Consider the following 19,879-nt stretch of genomic DNA (forward strand, 5'->3'; position numbering starts at 1 on the left):
AACATAACGTTGAAAGAAGGCAACGTAAAAAATAAATTAATATGGTGAAAAATTTTATTAAAATTCATTACAGATAAATAACTTAACATAAAATATAACAAGTGTAAACAAAACTTAATTAACAGAATATGAAATGAAATGTAAATGATAAAGAGAAAAATCTGTATATAACAACGGAAAATAAGAAATGTTTTTTATTACAGAACCTATATAAAGTATTCACGATATCTTGTCCAAAATAAATATAATCTACTTTGTGTACTGATGTAATCCGCTATCTTTGAAATTTCTTTGTACATTACCTCCTCCTGGCCTTCCTTTGCCGCGATATGCAACGCTGTGTACATATCTTTTGTGGTAGTATCAACTGCTGCACCATGTTGCAGAAGTAACATAACAATATCGATATTTCTTAATCGCGACGCGATATGAAGAGGCGTTTGTTGTTCCTAAAAAATCGGAACATACGCTAAATTACCATATTGTTAATATACATAAAAATATATAAAAGTATGTATCGTATACACATGTACAATCATCATAGCTCATAATCAGTACTAATAACTTTTATAATAAATTAACGACGTAATGCGTATGTATTATAAAGAATAAGCATAATAACGATAATGATATAAACATAGAAAACATAATGAGACTGGTTAATGGAATGTGCGAGACATTTAATAACAACGAATGCGCATGTGACCATTTATATGTATCGTTTTGTTACAAAGTGCGATTTTTGCCAAAATATTAAGGAAACCTGACCACGTCCGGAAATATGGTTTTCAAGCAAGATTCTTTGTTTACTTACCCTTGCACGAGCATCAACTTTGGCTCCATTTCGTAATAAAATTCGAATAATGTCTGTCTGATTAGCTCTAGCTGCCAGATGTAGAGGTGTTTCACCCCTAACAGTTGGCACATCAGGATTGGCTTCGTGTTGCAGTAGAAATATCACGATATTCATACATCCCATAAAACTGGCCACATGTAATGGAGTCAGTCCAGACTGTAAAATATATGTATTTTCTATTAACATTTTGCTACTATGACTCCATGACTTTCGTACCAATACTTTCTTCTTCGGAGTATATTTATCAACATACATAGAATACATAGAAATGATCATCTGTATTGATCATGATAGTATTAATAGCCGTTAACCAGTCTTTTCGTAACCAAGGAACTATAAAGCGTTCTATGACAAACAAACCTGATGTATTTCCCTTTCTAACGCGTTTCTTTCTCATTATCTTAATTATAGACATACATTTATAAATAGCGTGGCGGAGTAACTGATGAGCATTTTTTTACTTAGTTCTTGAGTCAAACGCTAAAAAGATGAGAAATTTTAAATAGCTTCTTAACAATTGGCCAATTTCAAAACATATCTCTTTCTCGCGAATTGCGTTAATTCGATTAAAATCAATTTTTCTTATAAACGCGCGACTCTTACATGGAGAAACACGACGATAAAATAATTAAAAGGGACAGTTATCGACCCTTGAGCAAAGGTAATCGAAAAAGGTAAAATAATCTGATAAAAACGATGCAACATTTTTCATTTCCAACATTTGAATACAAACAGGACAAATATAAGTACTTTGTCTTTATATAGTTGAATATATCATTTCGATCATCTTTTACCAAATTATATTCCAAAGTCTAAGTCGTTTAAATGACTAACTCAGAATGAAAATTAACGATGAACAGGTGAATAACTTAAAAAAAAAAAAAAGAGAAAATAAACTCGAACGAAAGAAATTGTTTTTTGCAAGTGAATATGATTTATAAGCAATAATTAACGTGTAATTATGGGGAAAATCGTTACACAGTAATTACCTCGGTAGTAGATTCGATCGATGCTCCGTGTTTTAATAAGAGTTCGACAACTTTTATTCGATTTTTCTTGCAAGCAATATGCAATGGTGTGAAGCCATTTAAAGCGCGTGCATTTGGATCAGCTTTGCGATCCAAAAGTAGTTTTGCGACTCTAACGTGGCCGCAGTGCGCGGCAACATGAAGAGACGTTAAATAATCGATCGTAACTTCGTCCACTGGCGCTCGGTGATACAATAATACTCTTGCTGCATCCACATGATCCCCTTGCGATGCCATGTGTAACGGTGCAAGTCCATTCTGTGAAACGTGTGTGAAATGAATCGACATGTTCATCGATAAAGTCGAAATGTCGTTTAATTTACATTTTCAAACATATACGCCAATAAAATTATTGATACAATGAGCGGTTGACGTCGTTTACGTACTTTCGTTCGTGCACTAATTGGTGCAGAATGTTCAAGAAGTGTGGTAATCACTTGTTCATGACCAGATCTTGCTGCACAATGAAGCGGTGTTAAACCATCCCTAGTTTTAGCATCGATTTGCGCAGAATTTTCTAATAATACTTTAACCATGTTGTTTTTACCCCACTTCGCCGCTACATGTAAAGGGCTTATATTATGCTGATAAAAGAAATGAAAAATATCAGTACAGGCTTATAACTACTCTTGCCGATGTCAATGTATTCGCACCTTTGCCAAATAATTAACATCAGCTCCACGCTTTATTAATAAACGTGCTATCTCTTCGTTTCCGTAATGAGCGGCGATATGCAAAGGTGTAAAACCACTTTTTGATGTAACATCGGGTTTGTGATCATTCTGAAAAAGGAAACAAAAAATTAATCATCTTTAATACGTCAACATTAAAAGACGATATAAAACAATCGTGATAGTTCGAACAAGAGATATAACAATTCCAATAACGATCAGCTACTTGTATCGTTGTTCACCTGTAATAACAGATCCGCAGCTTTGCAATCGTCTTTCTTAGCCGCGATATGAAGTGCTGGTAGTCTAACTTTTCCTTTAGAATCATTTTCTAAAAGAACGCTGACGACTTTATCGTGTCCTTGTTGCATCGCTACTGCGAGAGGTGTAAAACCATCCTGAAAAATTATTTTTATCTTTCACCATTCCAATTACGAGATGCATGAAACATTTCATGAATATAGATAGAGTCATTTGAACCGAGAAACAAGTAAGCGCAGATACATCTCAATCACGGAATGCAATTTTTAAACATTGGCGTGCAAAGTTTTAGATAATATTCACCTCTGTAGCGAGACTCTGATTGGCTCCATTGCCGAGCAATAATTTAACCACTTGATCATGATTTTCTTGAGCGGCCATATATAAAGGTGTAAAACCATTTTGAGATTGAATATTAACTGCAGCACCATACTGAATAAGAATATTTACTATTTCCACTTGGCCGGCTAAAAACGTGTTATAAATTTTATTCAGTATTTATGGTAAATTAGTAATAAACAATTATATTTACCCAGTGAAGCTATGTGCAACGCAGTGTTCCCCTTTTTCGTAGCTGCGTCCACTTTAGCGCCTCTTTTTAATAATTCTGTTACTATTTCAACATGGCCATCTTTCGATGCTAAATGTAAAGCATTTAAACCATTCTGAAAGGCGACACGTAACATGAAGTTTTTCGATTTAATATAGAACTGATATAATACCGTCTAATGAATCCGTACGTAACATGGACTAATTAGAACGATTTATAGATTAGCTCGATACTTACCGAATTAGCTGTATTAATATCTAAATCGGTGTCGAGGAATTCGATCACTTTTTCAAGGTTTCCGGACCGAGCAGCACGAAGAAATGCTGTCGTGTCGTCAGCCTAAATCAGAGAAACACAGCATCATTAAATACGATATTAATATTCATTTTATTCTATTAATCTTTATTCTAAAAGTAATGTAATGTTTCCCGATTATTTCCCTTTCATTTACTTCACAATTAGTATTAATCGTCCTAAATGTATCAAATTTATGCGCATTTAGAGGATCCTTGAAGAAAAATTCATTCAACAGCAAGAATTTTATGATAGAAAATGTTCAACGGCAAGTTAGAATAGTTATCGATAATTTCCACCTGGACATTAGTCTTTTTACACGTTTAATGATTAATGACTTTTTCCAATAACATAAAGTAATCGTTATTTTGAAGTTCTTAAATATAAATATGTTTATTAAATATTATACGACTAACTGAACGTAGCAGCGGTATTGCAAAATGGAACGTTTCTTAAATATTTTTAGCTTGTGGACCAGCTGCAAAATAAAAACTTTATCCTTACAATATTTAACAACGGTATATGAAATTTCATAGTAGTTCGTAATGGTAATTTGTATTTAAATGAGAAGTAAGAAAATGGGAAAAATAAAACTGAATAAATGAGGAAATTGTATTTAGAATAGCTAAATGAATTTATAAAAAGAACCTTTTGTAATTAATATAATTAACTACAACCAACTTTTTACGCGATCAATGTTACAATTTAAAAGATTACATAGCTTTATAAATGTGTACATTTACGTTTATGGGACCAATCGCAAAAAGAGCATCAAGATTAAGCAGTTTAATTCTATTTGAAAAATATGCAAAGCAGTTTCGTTTAGATAAATAAATAACGCTCAGTTTTTGAAGAATGAAAATTTCAGACGATAGAGGAAATAATCAAAAGAGAAAGTCGCTTGGTTTCAGATCAAAGCGTATTAAAATGGTCAGTCGTTGGTTAACCTTTGGTCAATGCAGCAAAATTAATACTTATAGTACAAGTACCAATTGTATAATACTATTCGATATTAGGATACTTTGTCCTACTACGTACATTACCAATTGTTTAAGAAACAGCTTTATCTAAACGAGTTGCATAAATTAACGATAAACGATAAACAGTATGAATAAATAAATTGTGCATTATAAAAATATACTTTCATCTGAAAAAAAGCTCTATCTGCAGAAATGGTACGGATGTTGTCATATTAAAATCGAAAAGATTTCATTAATATGATATAAAATTCACATACGAATCTCTTATATTTGCAATAAAATTAATTGAAGATTTAATTTGATTTTCAACTAACGTTTACAAAATACGATAATAGATATATTCAGGTGACAAATAATTGAGAAACTTTTAATAGATTGATATTATCATAGATCTTTTATCCGTCTTCTTCATTTTGAAACATAGAAGTGGTGTTACTTTTGATTCAAGTACTCGATCCAAGTAATGCAATTGGTTACATTATACGCTGTGATTTGACCATGACCTTTATCCTACCAACAACTTCGACGTATTCCGCTTGATAAATTTCGTCTGCTAGAACGTTTATAGCAAGTTACGTTGCTTTGATTATTTCTAAATTAATATCTGCAAAGTGGTAACCATACGGCAACAACCGGCTTATAAAACGTCTACCTTCATCGCATATACGTATGTATATCTTGCTTACATCATCCCCTCTCACGACTGCCTTTTGCTTTATCTATGGTTATCAGACAGAATTTTAAAGTTCCGTTCGTTTCGGTACATTTAATGCCGGGGCAAAGAAAATTCACGAAGTAAGGGAAAACGGCGTTCAGAAGGTCGACGTGACTATTTTCTAGCAACGAAGGAAATTAAATTATTTCGATATTATCGGTCAACGTTCACACCCTTCGATCAGTCGGGGGTGGAAAAAATACCGGCGACATTCCGGCGCCTCTCGCTACGCAAAATATATAGAACCATACCTGACTCGTACTATCCGTAACCATCGTGCTTTATAAGAGACTAGGCACTATCCTCCTAATTCTTTCACTCGTCCAGCAACTGCCGAACACGAAGGTTCTTTTTCTAGGCACGCGTTAAATCACCATTCATGCACTCCTGAGGTAACGCGGCGATAGATGAATAGGAATATAGGAGCCGCCCCGCATACGAAACTAAGGCGCAGAATCGAGCGGCAACGATTACGGGAAAAACAGGGGTTGCATCGTTCCCTTTCTCACCCCTTCTTATATCTGTCCTTGTTTTTCTCCCACCAACTCATGCGGTGTATACTATGCGCACGCGCTTATCAAATCTGATCACACACCTACGCATACGCATACTTTCTCTCCCTTTCTCTCTCTCTCTCTCTCTCCCTCTAGGGGTATAACAGCCTAGGAAAATTAACCAGGTTTCTCAACATGCGAATATCGGCCGAACAAATATTACCACCGATATTACATACATACATCGATGTATCATGGGATACAATTTCTTATTACATCAACAACAAAAATTCAATGGAACATAGCGATATTTTTAACAGCTGGTTCTATATTGCTTTATCTTCGAACAAGTCTACTTACATTTAGGTAAATACCTTATATATGATATCAAATTGCAAATTAGTCATTCGCGATAATTTGATCAACTTACGTTCTAGGAAAGAAATAAAAGATAAAGATAGGTTATTTTCTTTTTATGCGGTACATGTACTATATATATATATATATATAGGAAACTATAGCAATGAAAACAGGATACATAATACGTTCGAGAGATTCTACGCATGTGCGATAGTCGAACGAATTCAAAAAATGACTGTTAACCACCTTTCTCGTTGTTTTATGATATGTAGTAAATGTAGTAAAAGTAAGTTAAGTAAAGTCAATGGAAAGCTTACGATCAATATGGCATATTAAATAATCATACAACTTTTAAAAATAATATTCCATCGATATTCTAAAACTTTAAATTTTCTTCAAAAAATCCAGTATTTAACCCATTTAATTCTTCCATTAATATTTGCATTTCCTGCACTCGCATCAATAGAATAATACATTCTATGACGCATAATTTACTAATATTTATATATTGAGTTTACTAATATTCTCAAACGTCGTTCCAAACTATTCATTATTATTTTAATTGTACGAGCGTTAGCCGACTTGATAATAATCTTACACTCCCAAATTATACAAAATTCTCTACAACCAACAACATGTAATTTGCCTATCGTTACGTTTAATTTCGAAACATAATCACCTGCATTTTACATTGTAGAAAAAAGACATACATAGATTGCAGATATAATGAAAATTGAATTGTGGCGGGTTAAAGAGAATTATAAAATGTAGTAAATAAGTAATCGTTTATTAGTATTATTACATTTTATAAAATAATATTATTATATCTTAGGAAACAAAAGAATATGTATCATAAGTAAAAAAAAGAGCTTTGAAATCATGAATGCTGCGACTGTTAGAATATGAGAAATCGTGTTTTACTTTGTACATGTTTTACACCGTCTTTGTTGTTGATTAAGTCAGAAAAAAGCTGTTGAGAAGCTACTTATTTTGACAAAAAGAATTGTGGAATACGTTTAATAAAATCGAAATACTTTAATGTCACTTACATGTCTTTAAATATTAATAACATCTCTGTTTTCAAATTCATGTTTGTGATATGATTATAAAAAAATTGCATTCTTATATATACTTTATGTTAAAGAATGATGTAAAGTTTATAGTATTTACGTATGTAAATCTAAACTGCTTTGACTTCCTATTTCGTCGTAACTAACACATTTCGTTTCGTGAACTAACAATATGATAATTATATGAATATTCTAAAAATATCTTTCACCTTCTTAAACACTGGATTTTCGCCAATATTACAACGTAAATATGGATGTAATGAGAATAACAAGGCAGTCGATATCTTTTTGACATGGCTATGAGAATCGAAATTCTATTAAGAAATAGTATGCTGCGATTATTATTCATGGGGTGTTATTAATGTAATATTTGTTTCGAAAACCCGGAAATATATTTAGCTCGATGTGCACTGAAAAGAGGAAAGAAATTTTTTAAATGCGTCATATACATTGTGGTATAAGCTTTAACACAAATATGTTGCACATCCTTTGACATATGTTATTTTCACACATTTTTACCTGGAACCTAATGATCGGTGGAAATGCCTCCTCTGTCGTCATTCCCAAATAATAAACTGTGTATTTCGTTTGACAGACTTTACGTATACGTATATTTTCTACACTCTATACTGAAAACGTAGGTCAGAGGATATTTATAGCATTCCGTTTTATTCTCATGAACGCCTTTGTGGTGCATCTGCTTCAGTGATTTGCATATACATATTTTATTTAAACCAATGAAACATACTTAGCACTATTCTGTTTTACTAATCTTTACATTAACGCAATAACATTATTTTCTGGCATCCAAAATAAAAAATAGCTGAGTTAAAAAGTTCCATTTCTTTTCTCGCTGAAATTCTTTAAGAAAATTATGCATAATTCGCTTATTTTATCAATTGTACTATTCCTAACGTGCTTGTTTTGTATCGTTATCGCTACTAAATCAAATTAAAGGATAAGCATGCATGTCTTATATCAAAATTATCTCTGATTATTTTTTTAGAATAAGCCTTTAAAAAGTTTAATTTACATTGTAATTCAATGTTATTTTATTACCACTGTTAGAAAGAATAAGAAAAAATGTAATATTATTGAAATAGAAATCATAATGATAAGTACATTATTTATATTAATAGCAAGTAAAATAATTATAAAAAATTAAATATCGTTTCATTTTATACATAGTTATATGTTATATAAGTATGTATGAAACGTAATAAAGGTAAAATTTTTATACAGTAATGATTCATGGATTAGAAGTTATTTATGACAAAGTAGTAAAAATGTATAAGGATTATCAATTTTTAATACATTTCATTAGAAGAAACAATACAATAAACAAGACAATATTCCTTTTATTCCCATTTCTCTCTTTGCCTTTCTTAATTAGTTTTTATCTACCGTATAAATTATTCTTATGGTCATAAATAAATATATATGTATTGAAAATATATATTTTCTTTTATCTACTTAATGTTAATATTTATCCCATTTACTTTTTATCTTCTATTATTTAAAAAACTTCAATTTAACATACATATATACTGTATTTATTAAAACTTTCAAATACTTTAGTAAATCATTGTACATGGAGAGCACTACAAGCACGTTAATAATGTATAAATATATTCTTTCGTACTTAACTCCACCAGAAACTAATCGAAAAACTTGGAGTCAAAGAAGTTACATGATGCCACCATTTTGGAGGAATGTAAAGTATTTCTCCAGGTCTCAAATAGGTCATCAAACCTTTAGCTTTGCTAAAATTAGGCCATTTCTCATAATTTGGATTCAAAGGATCAACTTGTGCAGTGTTATTCAATAATCTTGTATCATATGGATACAAATTAGATGAATCATTTGGGTGGTATAAAATGATCCGTTTATGTCCAAATATCTAAAATTTAGTAAAAAGTCAATGCTATAAGCTAATATACTAAATTATATACTAATCTAATACAAAGCTATTAGATTATAGTTATATAATATAACAATACAGAGGTATTAGATTATAATTTACTTTTCCAAAATAGGAGAAGTTAAAAATTAGGAATGACAATAATTAAATTCTATATATAATAATATTAAATAATAAATAATGAAATTATGTAGCAAAACTTTGAGATTTAGTATATACAATAAACTATATTATATTATTTTTTTTCGCAAATAATTTAACTTATATCTTATCATAGAATGACAATTAATTTTCATACTTGGCACAAAAGATTATTTTTAGGATCAAAATGTAGAGGTGAAACAGTTCCGCTAGGTCCAAACCAAGCATTTATATCTGGTTGTTCCACATCATCATTGTCTGTAAAGTTACAATATTCAGGAATTGTAAAATCATCTTTCAATTCAGGAATCTAAAATCATTTTGACATAATTAATATTTAGATTTTCGTTAGAAACGTTAAAACTGTAACAAATATGGAGAGATAAAAAACAAAACCTGTTCAAATAATTGATGTTGAGCTAAGTAACCAACTTGGTCACCTTTCGTTAATACATATTTTTGTAGAAATTCTGAAAAACTAAGAAGTTGCTGTGACCAATTTTCATCGGTGTAACGTGAACCAATTTCAATAGGGACCGTTCTACTTCCAGCTACGCTAATTAAATACTTTAGATCTTTCCACTGTTCTAGAGCTTTCCAATGTTTGATACAACCTAAAACATATTACACGTATTTCAAATTAAATTACAATAGAAATTAATAAAAAGCAGATATTAACTGTATATATACGCTAGTATAGCTTAGAAATAATCTTCCTTCCTGTTTTAAAATTGACATGATACAACAAGAACATGTTCAAATATACAGATTGATAAAGAAACATTACCTTTCATTATTGCTGGTACTTTTGGCATAAATATTTTTGTATAAAATAATTCCATTGAAGGTTCAACATACTGAGCAATTTCAGTAAATCCCGGCAATATAAAATTATATAAACTTTCAGAGTCAATAATTAATTCTTCTACATCTAACTCTCCCAGTGACTCTGCTGAAGAAGATAACAAATAATCACATGAAAGTACAACAGCTATTGATAGATACAATACATTAACACTATCATAAACACACATATGGTATTATAATAAGTAAGACTTACTGATACAACTATTCAACATTGAAGCAACTTTTGGTAATAAATCAATTATATTTGGAAGTGGTGCTCCTAATAGAATACCTTTATCAATCTGCTGAATAATATTCCTCAACAAAATTGTATTCTTTGTAAATTGTTTAGTATCATTATTGTACTGAAGCTCCAGTAGAACTGCCTGTAGATATAAAGCATCAAATTATAAACACTTACATAAATATGATATAATGTATAGTATAAGATACATTCAACAGAATGATTAATATGTTATATTACCTTTAAGATAGTACATAATGTGTAACAGTATCGATATTCAATTGGAACAAATTGCCAGTGACCAGAATTTAATACTTCCCACGTTTTATCCATACAAGCTTCAACTACTATTAACGAATTTTTTATCCATTTTATCGATGGAATCCTTCCATAAAAGAGATAAGGATTAAATATCATTTTTACCGTTTTTATGTAAAAAGTATGTTTGAAATATATAAAGCCATATAGCAGTTTATTTTATAGTATATATTATCCCATAATTATAGCTAAATAAGTAATATAAAGTAATATAAAATGGACCCAATATCATTTAAAGATCTTTAAATTTACATAAAATAATATATAATTATATTAAATTATACTTTTAGTGAAACACACGCAGAGAGAAAGAGAAATTACATTAATTTCATTTTTGAATATAATATTGACAATACTAGATAAATGTTTATATATTACTGTTTATTATCAGAGAAATTTGAAGCCTTAGAAGAAGGAATTAAATTAATAAAAATTTGTTATTCTAAAATTACTTTTAGAAATCACATTATAGCTATACTACTACAATATAGCTACAATAATATAGTTATAATACTCTTGTAATAAATAAACAATATATGTTTCTATAAAATGTAATATAGATTAAATTCAATTTGATAAATTTAAAATGATCTCCAAGAGAGTTATAAACATTGCTTCTGTTTTTCTAACTCATGCTAATCTTGTTTTTTTTTCAATTAATAAAAAATATAATTTAAGTATTAAATAGAATATTATTATAAATTATTTCAGTGAAGTTTAAATATATTCATGTAATTATAATTATATATGCGTAATAAAAAATCATGAAGTAAAATTTGATTTTTTTTATTTTTATAATTATTTTATACAATTATATAAAAATTTCTATTTACATTTTATCTTCAATGGATGTTTTTAAATTGCTTTCTACTGATGACAAGTGTATCTTCATTTCAATAGGTAAATAATTTTCTATATTTTCAGCTAATAGATTCCAAGATATAAAGTTGGCAATAATTGTGCAATTAGACATTTTTTAAAAATGATGTATGCAACTAGAAAATAAATCATAGGTATAAATTAAAGTTATTTTATTTAGAAATAAAATATTTTACTACTTTTGTCATCTGGTTCTTGTAAATATGGCCATTGTACTATTTGGTAATCTGCTATATAATACAAAATTTTTCCCGTTAATGACAATGTTTTGACTCTGCAAAAACTTTCAACAAATATTATAGTAGTTTGAGCCATACAAAATACTTTAAATATGAATGTTACTATACACAAGGGGACACAAGTTCCTGGACCATTACATAGAAGTAACTCTGGACATTCTCTCCACAAGTAGGGAATTGATTCCAGAGTTGCATAAATAGTACTATAAATAGATGTGTAGTATGACTGATGAATTTCTCTGCTTCTACGAATTTTAATTATCTTATAATCTACATTATTCTTTTCTAAATATTTAACTTTCTCAATGCTCATTGAATCTGTATCAGCATACACATATATTCTTGGTGAGTAATTTCTAAAGCTTAAATAATTAAGTATTCTTATCATTTCTGCTGTATGTCCTCCAGATCCTAATACAATCATTGTTTTAACTGGTTTATTTCGAATTGATTTCCTTCCGCTTGTCTTATGTGTAGGAAACATTACAAAATATACTCTTGCAATGATTATCATACAAACAATTATACAAATAGAAATGTAATATATCGCATACATTTTTGTAGTATAACCTGTAACAATTTAAATTAAAATAATCAATCTATCAAGCTGCTTTAGATAAGTCAAAACAAAATGAATTATTAATTATTACATATATATGTCATGAAAGCATAAAATCTAATAAAAGTTCTTCTAAAAAAAGTAATTCAATTAGTCAATGTATGCATTTACATGAGATTTTAGCTCAAAAGTATTGATAATTATAAAAATGTATAACATTCTTAGATTTACTACATATATTTATTAATTTATTAAATAATGCATACATTTGCTACACTTTAGTAACATGTTAGTGTGCACATATGTATATATATATTACTTCACATATATATAAACACTACCGTATTAATAATCTATATATTACATATAACAATACTTAATTATATATTTAATTGTATAAGTACCATCTATCTATAATATGATTAATATGAGTGATCCAAAGATAAAAATGTAGCTATCTTTTATTTACAATAGTAACTTATCAATCGATTTGAATTCTTAAAATTTTCGTACTTCGTACATTACACATATATTAGATTAAAATATGTAATTAACAATCAATTCTTTGTTAGCCCTCATAAATTTAATATAAATATATTCAAGAGAGTATGTAAACAAATATTTATAGTTTTTGCAGATCTTACGGAGATAAATAGTTGCTTATATAAATTTAATAACAAATATTATATTGACAGATACAGAATGTAAAATTTAGGTTATAAACATACACTAAGAGAACGAACCACTGTCGTATACACCGACAATCAAGGTTAAATAAAACTATTGACGAATATATAATATCAGAGAAGAACCGAGAGTGCTCACGCCGGTAGTTCTAGTTGTTCACAATACAGGTGCTGCACCATACGGCCAAGTGCTCAAGTGAACTAAAGTTAGCATATACAAGAACCTATAAAAGTAGGAATCTCCCCTGTTTGGTCACACACTAGCATAGACAAGAACCTATTTTCTATCCAATATAGACAAGTATAATAAATTTCCACAATTCCAGTGGAAGAAATTTGGGCGTTAATCGGGAAAATGATAAAAAACAATCCCGACGAAATATATCGCAATGCTGGATCTTAAAACGAGTTTAATTTAAAGTTACTACCTATAAATGAAAAAAAAGCTATTTCAACTATGCGCGATAGTCACGAATCGCAACGCTACGAAATTGATTTAAAATTAACGTCATTTTAATAATTATTTACAATTATTATAATTATTAACAAATTCTACTCTTCGACAAATTCTAATAATTATTCACGATAGAGAACACTTAGAAGAATCGCGACATCTTATAATTCGCAACGCTATAGCAAACGCGATCATCGTAACGTTAATCCAAACCGAAGTTGGTACTTTTCCGCGACTCCAACTGATAACGCGAAATTTACATTCGCAACTCTAATTCAAACCATAATTAATAACTTGACAATGCTAATGGCAAAGAGTGCGATTAGCCCAACACGACGATGAGCCGACATGTAGGTCAGCTAACAAACAAATCACAACTATTCTACTACTACTACTACTACTACTACTACTACTACTACTACTACAGATACTAAAGGCGAGCACAGCGACAAAATAGTAACGAGAATGACTTTCCATTATCCGAATGATGCAGAAGATGGAAAGCCATTAATAGTTGCCCTCTTCTATAGCAATTTGCCGGGCCTCTTCGGCTCGTAGCCTCTTCTTTCTGCGGGCGCGATTCTTCCGCTGAAACTTACATCTAGGCTCGAGACTTTCTAAATCGCAAACCAAAAAAGTAACTTACAAAGACGCGATAAAAATGTAAGTCGCGAAAGCTGATCCAAGTGCACATGGATGAACGACGATCATAGCGATCGCTATCCGTTCACATGTGCATGCTCGAGCAATACGTAAACGTTCGTGGAATTCGAAAAGTCGATGGCCGAAGCCAGAGAGACGGATGGCATGTTTCATTCGTGGCCAGCTTCGCCGTCGACTTTTCAAACGAAATTTCCTGAAACAGGTTGGACACGCGAAAACGCGCCTACCCGACCAGAGACTGTGCCAACCTGCCCGGCCCTACCTACTTATAATTAATGAACAGGCACACCAGAAAGTATACTACCTATCCTACCTAGCCCTATATTTAAAAAATGGCAAAACAGGCACACCAACACATTCGCTCCACGATTCTCACGCATAACACTCGGGCGCAAGGACCTACGCTAGAGAGGACGCCTCCCGGGACGCCTCCGACACCCGAGTTTGCCACACACCATGCACACTCTAATGTTACGTACCAATTTCCTGAAATCGACCGACGAAGGGTAGCGACCATTGCGTATAACGCGATCAAAGTAAATCTCACTTTTAATTACAAATATTCATACTTTAAAGAGTGTATCCATTTTTGGCAGAAATTATAGATGGTAGGAAATTTGGTAGCATTCGTTATAATTTAACAACAAGATTAGCAATACTGATATCTATAATTCTGTTAGGTTGTAATTGAAATGATATGAAAGTGTGAATTTACTCTTTATAATTTAAATTTATAACAAATGGAATAAGTACTAAAACGACGCAATTCCACAGCCTAACCACACGCACTATGTGGAAAGTACGTCGTGCACGATACGCTAACGCATCGTCAGTCGCTCGCAAATTATTACAAAATCAATGATCGTCGTTTGCCCATTGCCCTTCTCTCGCTCAAGTAGCACCTGGGCACGTGAGCGAGGTCCTGGCAATGGACATGGAAAGGGTTAAACCTGAAAATCCTAACTAAAAAAAGATATTAGTGCATTTATCTTGTCTCTAACGGGCTAATCTTTCTTCATTTTGCACTTTCGAATTTTATCACAGTTACTAACACTCTATACTCTACTTTACTAATTTAATAAATTATCAAAATAGTAATATTGAATTTATTTGTAGAAAACAGCACAAATGAGATCGATATAATGTAACGGCTCGTTCAAATAATTGACTCTATGAGCTATTGAAATTCCATTACAAGAGAGACAAATTGACAATGAATAAGAAATTTATTTAATAATTGACTCAAAGTTAAATGTTAATGCAAACAACCTCAGGCAATTTCTTCATCAAAGCACGTCTCCGAAAGCGCAAAAACAATGTTCAAAACTTGTTGCTTTGATTCCAAAATTTGCCTGTCGCGAAATTCTTCTTGCACATAAAATTCAATACATTTTTATACCGCAGGATTAGAATTTTAATATCTCTATATGCGTATTTTACATTAACGCTCAAATTCAAAAATGAAGAAAATCTTTTTATTATAGCTGTACTTAAATAATAAAACTTAGAAGTAATTGTTTATGATTTAATCCGATTATGTTTGCCCGAGAAGACCATTGTCATTAGTATCTCGAATGTCTAATCACCACGGTTACTTGTCGAATTCTATCATAACCATATTCATATCAATAAACTTATCTCTATTGTATAACAACGATGGCTAATCCAAATGAAAATTCGTTACACGCCCCTAACCCTAATGAGAACTCGACAAATATATATCTTTCATACATTCCAACTTCACTAAAAGTGATTACAACGAACATATATCTTCAATCACAAATATTCTAATTAATCGTTATCAATTAGTTTGTTTGTATCAGTTAATACCACTATTAATATCGTTGATATAAAATTTTCCAGTATCGTATAATTAATATTTAAAAAACGCGATGTGCAAGAAGACCTGTCCTGAACTAATAAATAATACATAAAAAAAGGAAATGTTACTACGCACAGGTATAATAAATACCCGTGGTCACTGTGCTCGCAAAAGATCCTACGTAATACAACCAGTCACCTGTATCGATTCGGACCTTTCGTCCTACGATATGATCAAGTAACCGGAGGAACAAAAATGCATGCGACTCGCCGTTAGATGCGAAGAACAGGGTCATCGATGCTCTGGTAGCTCAGGGAAAATCATCGTGAAGACCATCATCAAGGGGAGCCATGCAATCCCATGGAAGAAAGCTGTAACAAGATACGAAATATTATAATTTGTTCTTAAACATAATGCTAATAAATTGGAAAATTTGAAATAGTGGAAAATTAGTCTCTATTAATCTCTGTAAAACTTTTAAAGACAATATTCAATTCAAGAATGGCAAATATAAATAGAAGCAATAGAATTAAATGAAGTATAGATTATTACAAAATTATTTACGTTCTAAGCATTTGAAGCCCCGTTAGGTCTTTTTCAGGAAACAGGAGGAAGTGGAAGAAGTGATAAACCTTTAAAAAAATATGAATAATTATTATGAATAATGTACATATGTGGATAACGTTTTTATACTAATAATTTGTTTTAAAAACTAGCTGATGAACGACCAAAAAATTTCAGATAATGAACTATGAAACTCTATGCAAACTTCGAACTCTATTTTAATAACAAAAAAGCTAAATTGCTAGTAAACTCTAATTACTATAACAATCAAAAAACTAAAATAACAATTTTTAACCTAGAAATGATGAGAATCCAATCATTTGTGAAGCATGCTAAACATTCTTATTGTGTATTTCAATATTATAACTTTTAGATCTTACATCAATGGAAATTAATAATAGTTTGATCAAAATACGAATGATAAGATAAATTAAAATACAAATACAGAATATTTACATTCTTGGGGAGATTCCAGGAGAGGCTATATCCTTGCGTTTTCACTATCGAAAGCGAATGTTTAAAACAAAGATGTATAAAAAAAAAAGAAAAAAAGGTTATTAATGCGTCCATTTACACATTGACTCTAACTTCGCGTATAAATATTGTAATTGAATTTATAACTATTAAGAGCTATTGTGCTCTAGAAAATATAACAAATGTTGTTACACAGCAAACACTGACTCTATTGGCCGCATTGTGCGCGATCACAAACATTCTCTGAAAAAAAAGTTGTATTAGCAGGCTGGCGTACAGGGAGGGGGGAGCAGAGTGTTTGTTTAGGAAATACTGCTGTTTTTTGAAACGTATATCCATTTTTCACGGACAAACAGGTATTACATACAAGTATTACGAAAATGGAATATACGTGTAATATTTCAAACACTGTTTATATATTGCGAGATATCTTCTGATATAATTACAAATATTTATTAATATCCTAAAACGTGAAATCAATACTTTCTTCAAGAAGAATTCAATTGTGAACGTTCGTTATCAGAGTTTGAAATATGATTTTTACTAACGTATTATGTTGCACTTTATAAAGATTCGACGATGCTTGTAATAAATTAAGCTTTCTTAACTAAACATGCCTTACAAATGATTACAATGTATAATATCATCTTGCTCTGAAACGTGTCTGAACATGTGTTATGCAGATTCTTTCGATAAAATAATAAACTGATTTTTTCGTACAAATATATAAAAATATAATAACTTAGTAATAGATTATTGTCTAACAACAATCGAATAATTCGTATAATTTGCTATATATTGATATAAAAACATTAGTTACTTAATAATATATCCGATTATTAATGATAATCTGTATATTCGAAATACTTTTAAAAAGTGACTTTTTTAATCCCTCTTTTTTTAATCTTAATATCTTCAACAAATTATGCAATTATTTTAGAGAATAATATCGTTATATATCAATTGTAACTCGTATAACAATTATATAGCAAATATTGATTACCATTGATCCAATAAAAAAAGAAAATAGTCGTGTACATACGTCTGCTTTATTATAATAACTTAACCTTTACCAAATCTGCATGGGAAATCAAATGGTTATTAATCATCTATGGCGTTCATTTCCTACCAATTCGAATCATCGATTATTAATCGTCTGTGACGTATGTGCCGCAAACCCCTACTCTTTCAATCAGGTGACCAGCCAATAATCTATACAAAAAAAAATCAACAATTTCAAATAAATGTATGACAAAACCAATAATTTGCAATAACAGAACAAATTATAGTAGGATAAAGCAACAATAGAATTCAAATCCTGCCTCAGGGGCCGGTAATGTAAATTATCGATAATTTTAGCCATCATAAATACAGCCAAGAATAAATGTATAATAAATCAGTAATTTACAAAAATGGAACCAATTATAATGAAATGAAACGAAAATCGAATCCAAATTCTGCCTTAAAGATCGGTAATATGAACTATCGATGACTGTAAATTGTCAAATATAGTCAACGATAATAGAAAAAAAAATTCCCGAATACTACTTAATTTTACTAAAATGATAATCAATAAGTGATTAAATGAAAACGTACTATTTAAATGAAGCAAAGAGAAGTGTAGAAATGTTGATAAAGTCGAAATTAAAGTACTAATAATGACAGGGTACGCTCTATGGGACAAATTTTCGCTCCACGATTTTCAAGAGTACAATACCACCCCACGACACGTTTCTCCTCGAAACTAAGCCTTTTCCAATATCTCACACCAATAGAAATGCTCAATTTGACGCGACAATATATTGCGCCAATAGGAACGCTCAATTTCATTTGACAATATCCTGCACCAATAGCCACGTTTGATTCGACTTCGCGATATATTGCGCCAATAGGAACGCTCGATTTTTGTATATACGAGCGCGTGCAAATTTAGTGTATTCAAACAATTAAATTGATGAAATTGAGGAATAGAAAACATATTTAAGATAATGTTCAATAACAGTTACGAATAAGATTATGTTCTTAATGAAAAACTTTTATGTGTTACACGAATGAATAAAATATGGTATGTTACTTTACATGTTGATATGTTACAACTTATTGTTACATAAAAATTGAAAAAATTGTTCTATCCTGTTTCATGAATATCTCCATTGAAAACAAATGTAATCCTAAAAAAATTGTTAATAATTAGTAGTTTAGTCCTGAAGAATTGATAGCGAAACTATCATAAAAAGAGAAATTTCCTTAATTGAAAATAATTTATCATTGTTTACTTTGTTATTAATTGATATATAGGTTATAAAATTTTTATTTTGTAATACCAGAGCGGAAATTCCTCTCTGCTAATACATATCATATTTTATCTAATTAATAATTCTACGTGTAATTCCAAAAAAAAGGAGTCCACGTGGAGAAGAAAATTGAGATAAATTTCAAGAATCATACACGATTTCAGCAATACACGTATCTGTTTATAAAACCTAAAATAAAATCATTCATTTTAACAAATCTTATCCTATGTTAAATCGATAATCTCGTGAATGACACTAAAATGGTAAAGAGTAAGGAAGGTCTAGAACAACTGCATGCTTCGTGTTCATACAATCGTGCTCTATGCTCTTGTTTAGAGTTTTTGGAACACATAACCAATTGAGCGTCATAATCATTGAGCGTCAAAGCACTTACAGAAGCATGACGCGAAAATATATTGAATGTTAGATCAATTCTTTGTATTTTGATCTGCAGTATTCGTAAACATTTTATACCATTGAGTAATTTCTACAAAAT

General features: G+C 30.5%; 4 protein-coding genes across 7 annotated transcripts in view; 1 reads left to right on the plus strand and 3 right to left on the minus strand.

The window, feature by feature from the left end:
- Positions 1–8,362, minus strand: part of LOC122566864 (ankyrin-2-like) — a 34,636-nt gene extending 26,274 nt beyond the window's left edge. Inside the window, exons 1-10 of one of the 2 annotated variants that reach the window (XM_043724721.1) lie at positions 7,799–8,362; positions 3,604–3,705; positions 3,349–3,481; positions 3,120–3,283; positions 2,798–2,953; positions 2,538–2,666; positions 2,271–2,468; positions 1,846–2,142; positions 815–1,012; positions 303–449 (exon numbers count right to left, since the gene is read on the minus strand). In XM_043724721.1, coding sequence (XP_043580656.1) covers positions 303–449; positions 815–1,012; positions 1,846–2,142; positions 2,271–2,468; positions 2,538–2,666; positions 2,798–2,953; positions 3,120–3,283; positions 3,349–3,481; positions 3,604–3,705; positions 7,799–7,840 — 1,566 coding nt within the window. In that variant the 5' untranslated portion in view covers positions 7,841–8,362. Of the gene's footprint in view, positions 1–302; positions 450–814; positions 1,013–1,845; positions 2,143–2,270; positions 2,469–2,537; positions 2,667–2,797; positions 2,954–3,119; positions 3,284–3,348; positions 3,482–3,603; positions 3,706–5,606; positions 7,253–7,798 lie in introns of those variants that run through there. The other variant, XM_043724722.1, reaches the window with a different exon arrangement.
- Positions 1–19,879, plus strand: part of LOC122566869 — a 102,472-nt gene that overhangs the window by 28,169 nt on the left and 54,424 nt on the right. The gene's annotated exons all lie outside the window — the stretch shown is intronic.
- LOC122566880 (bifunctional peptidase and arginyl-hydroxylase JMJD5-like) lies at positions 8,810–13,269 on the minus strand. Of its 3 annotated transcripts, none has more exons than XM_043724757.1 (8): positions 13,155–13,269; positions 11,583–11,744; positions 10,672–10,816; positions 10,402–10,573; positions 10,129–10,293; positions 9,738–9,955; positions 9,499–9,651; positions 8,810–9,179 (listed from the first exon to the last, which is right to left on the minus strand). In XM_043724757.1, exons 2-8 carry the CDS (start codon positions 11,720–11,722, stop codon positions 8,922–8,924), a joined length of 1,251 nt encoding a protein of 416 aa, XP_043580692.1. In that variant the 5' UTR covers positions 11,723–11,744; positions 13,155–13,269; the 3' UTR covers positions 8,810–8,921. The 3 variants fall into 3 exon arrangements, with proteins under 3 accessions (XP_043580692.1, XP_043580691.1, XP_043580693.1); XM_043724756.1 differs by having other exon boundaries at positions 13,071–13,223; XM_043724758.1 differs by lacking the exon at positions 13,155–13,269 and having other exon boundaries at positions 10,129–10,290; positions 11,583–11,722.
- On the minus strand, positions 11,785–13,170 carry LOC122566882 (UDP-N-acetylglucosamine transferase subunit ALG14 homolog). Its single transcript, XM_043724759.1, has 2 exons — positions 12,831–13,170; positions 11,785–12,437 (listed from the first exon to the last, which is right to left on the minus strand). The coding sequence occupies exon 2, from the start codon at positions 12,421–12,423 to the stop codon at positions 11,785–11,787; it is 639 nt and encodes a 212-aa protein (XP_043580694.1). The 5' UTR covers positions 12,424–12,437; positions 12,831–13,170.

Source organism: Bombus pyrosoma, linkage group LG4 (genome assembly GCF_014825855.1).
Source record: "Bombus pyrosoma isolate SC7728 linkage group LG4, ASM1482585v1, whole genome shotgun sequence".
NCBI lineage: Eukaryota > Metazoa > Arthropoda > Insecta > Hymenoptera > Apidae > Bombus > Bombus pyrosoma.

Bases quoted from the DNA above. Each gene is read 5' to 3' on its own strand.
- LOC122566880 (XM_043724757.1), bottom strand. From the start codon at position 11,722: ATGTCTAATTGCACAATTATTGCCAACTTTATATCTTGGAATCTATTA. The intron at 10,817-11,582 runs GTAAATAGAAAT...CTTTTATGGAAG, and splicing joins ACATCCATTGAAGATAAAAT to GATTCCATCGATAAAATGGA. The intron at 10,294-10,401 runs GTAAGTCTTACT...TATCTTCTTCAG, and splicing joins AATGTTGAATAGTTGTATCA to CAGAGTCACTGGGAGAGTTA.
- LOC122566882 (XM_043724759.1), bottom strand. From the start codon at position 12,423: ATGTATGCGATATATTACATTTCTATTTGTATAATTGTTTGTATGATA.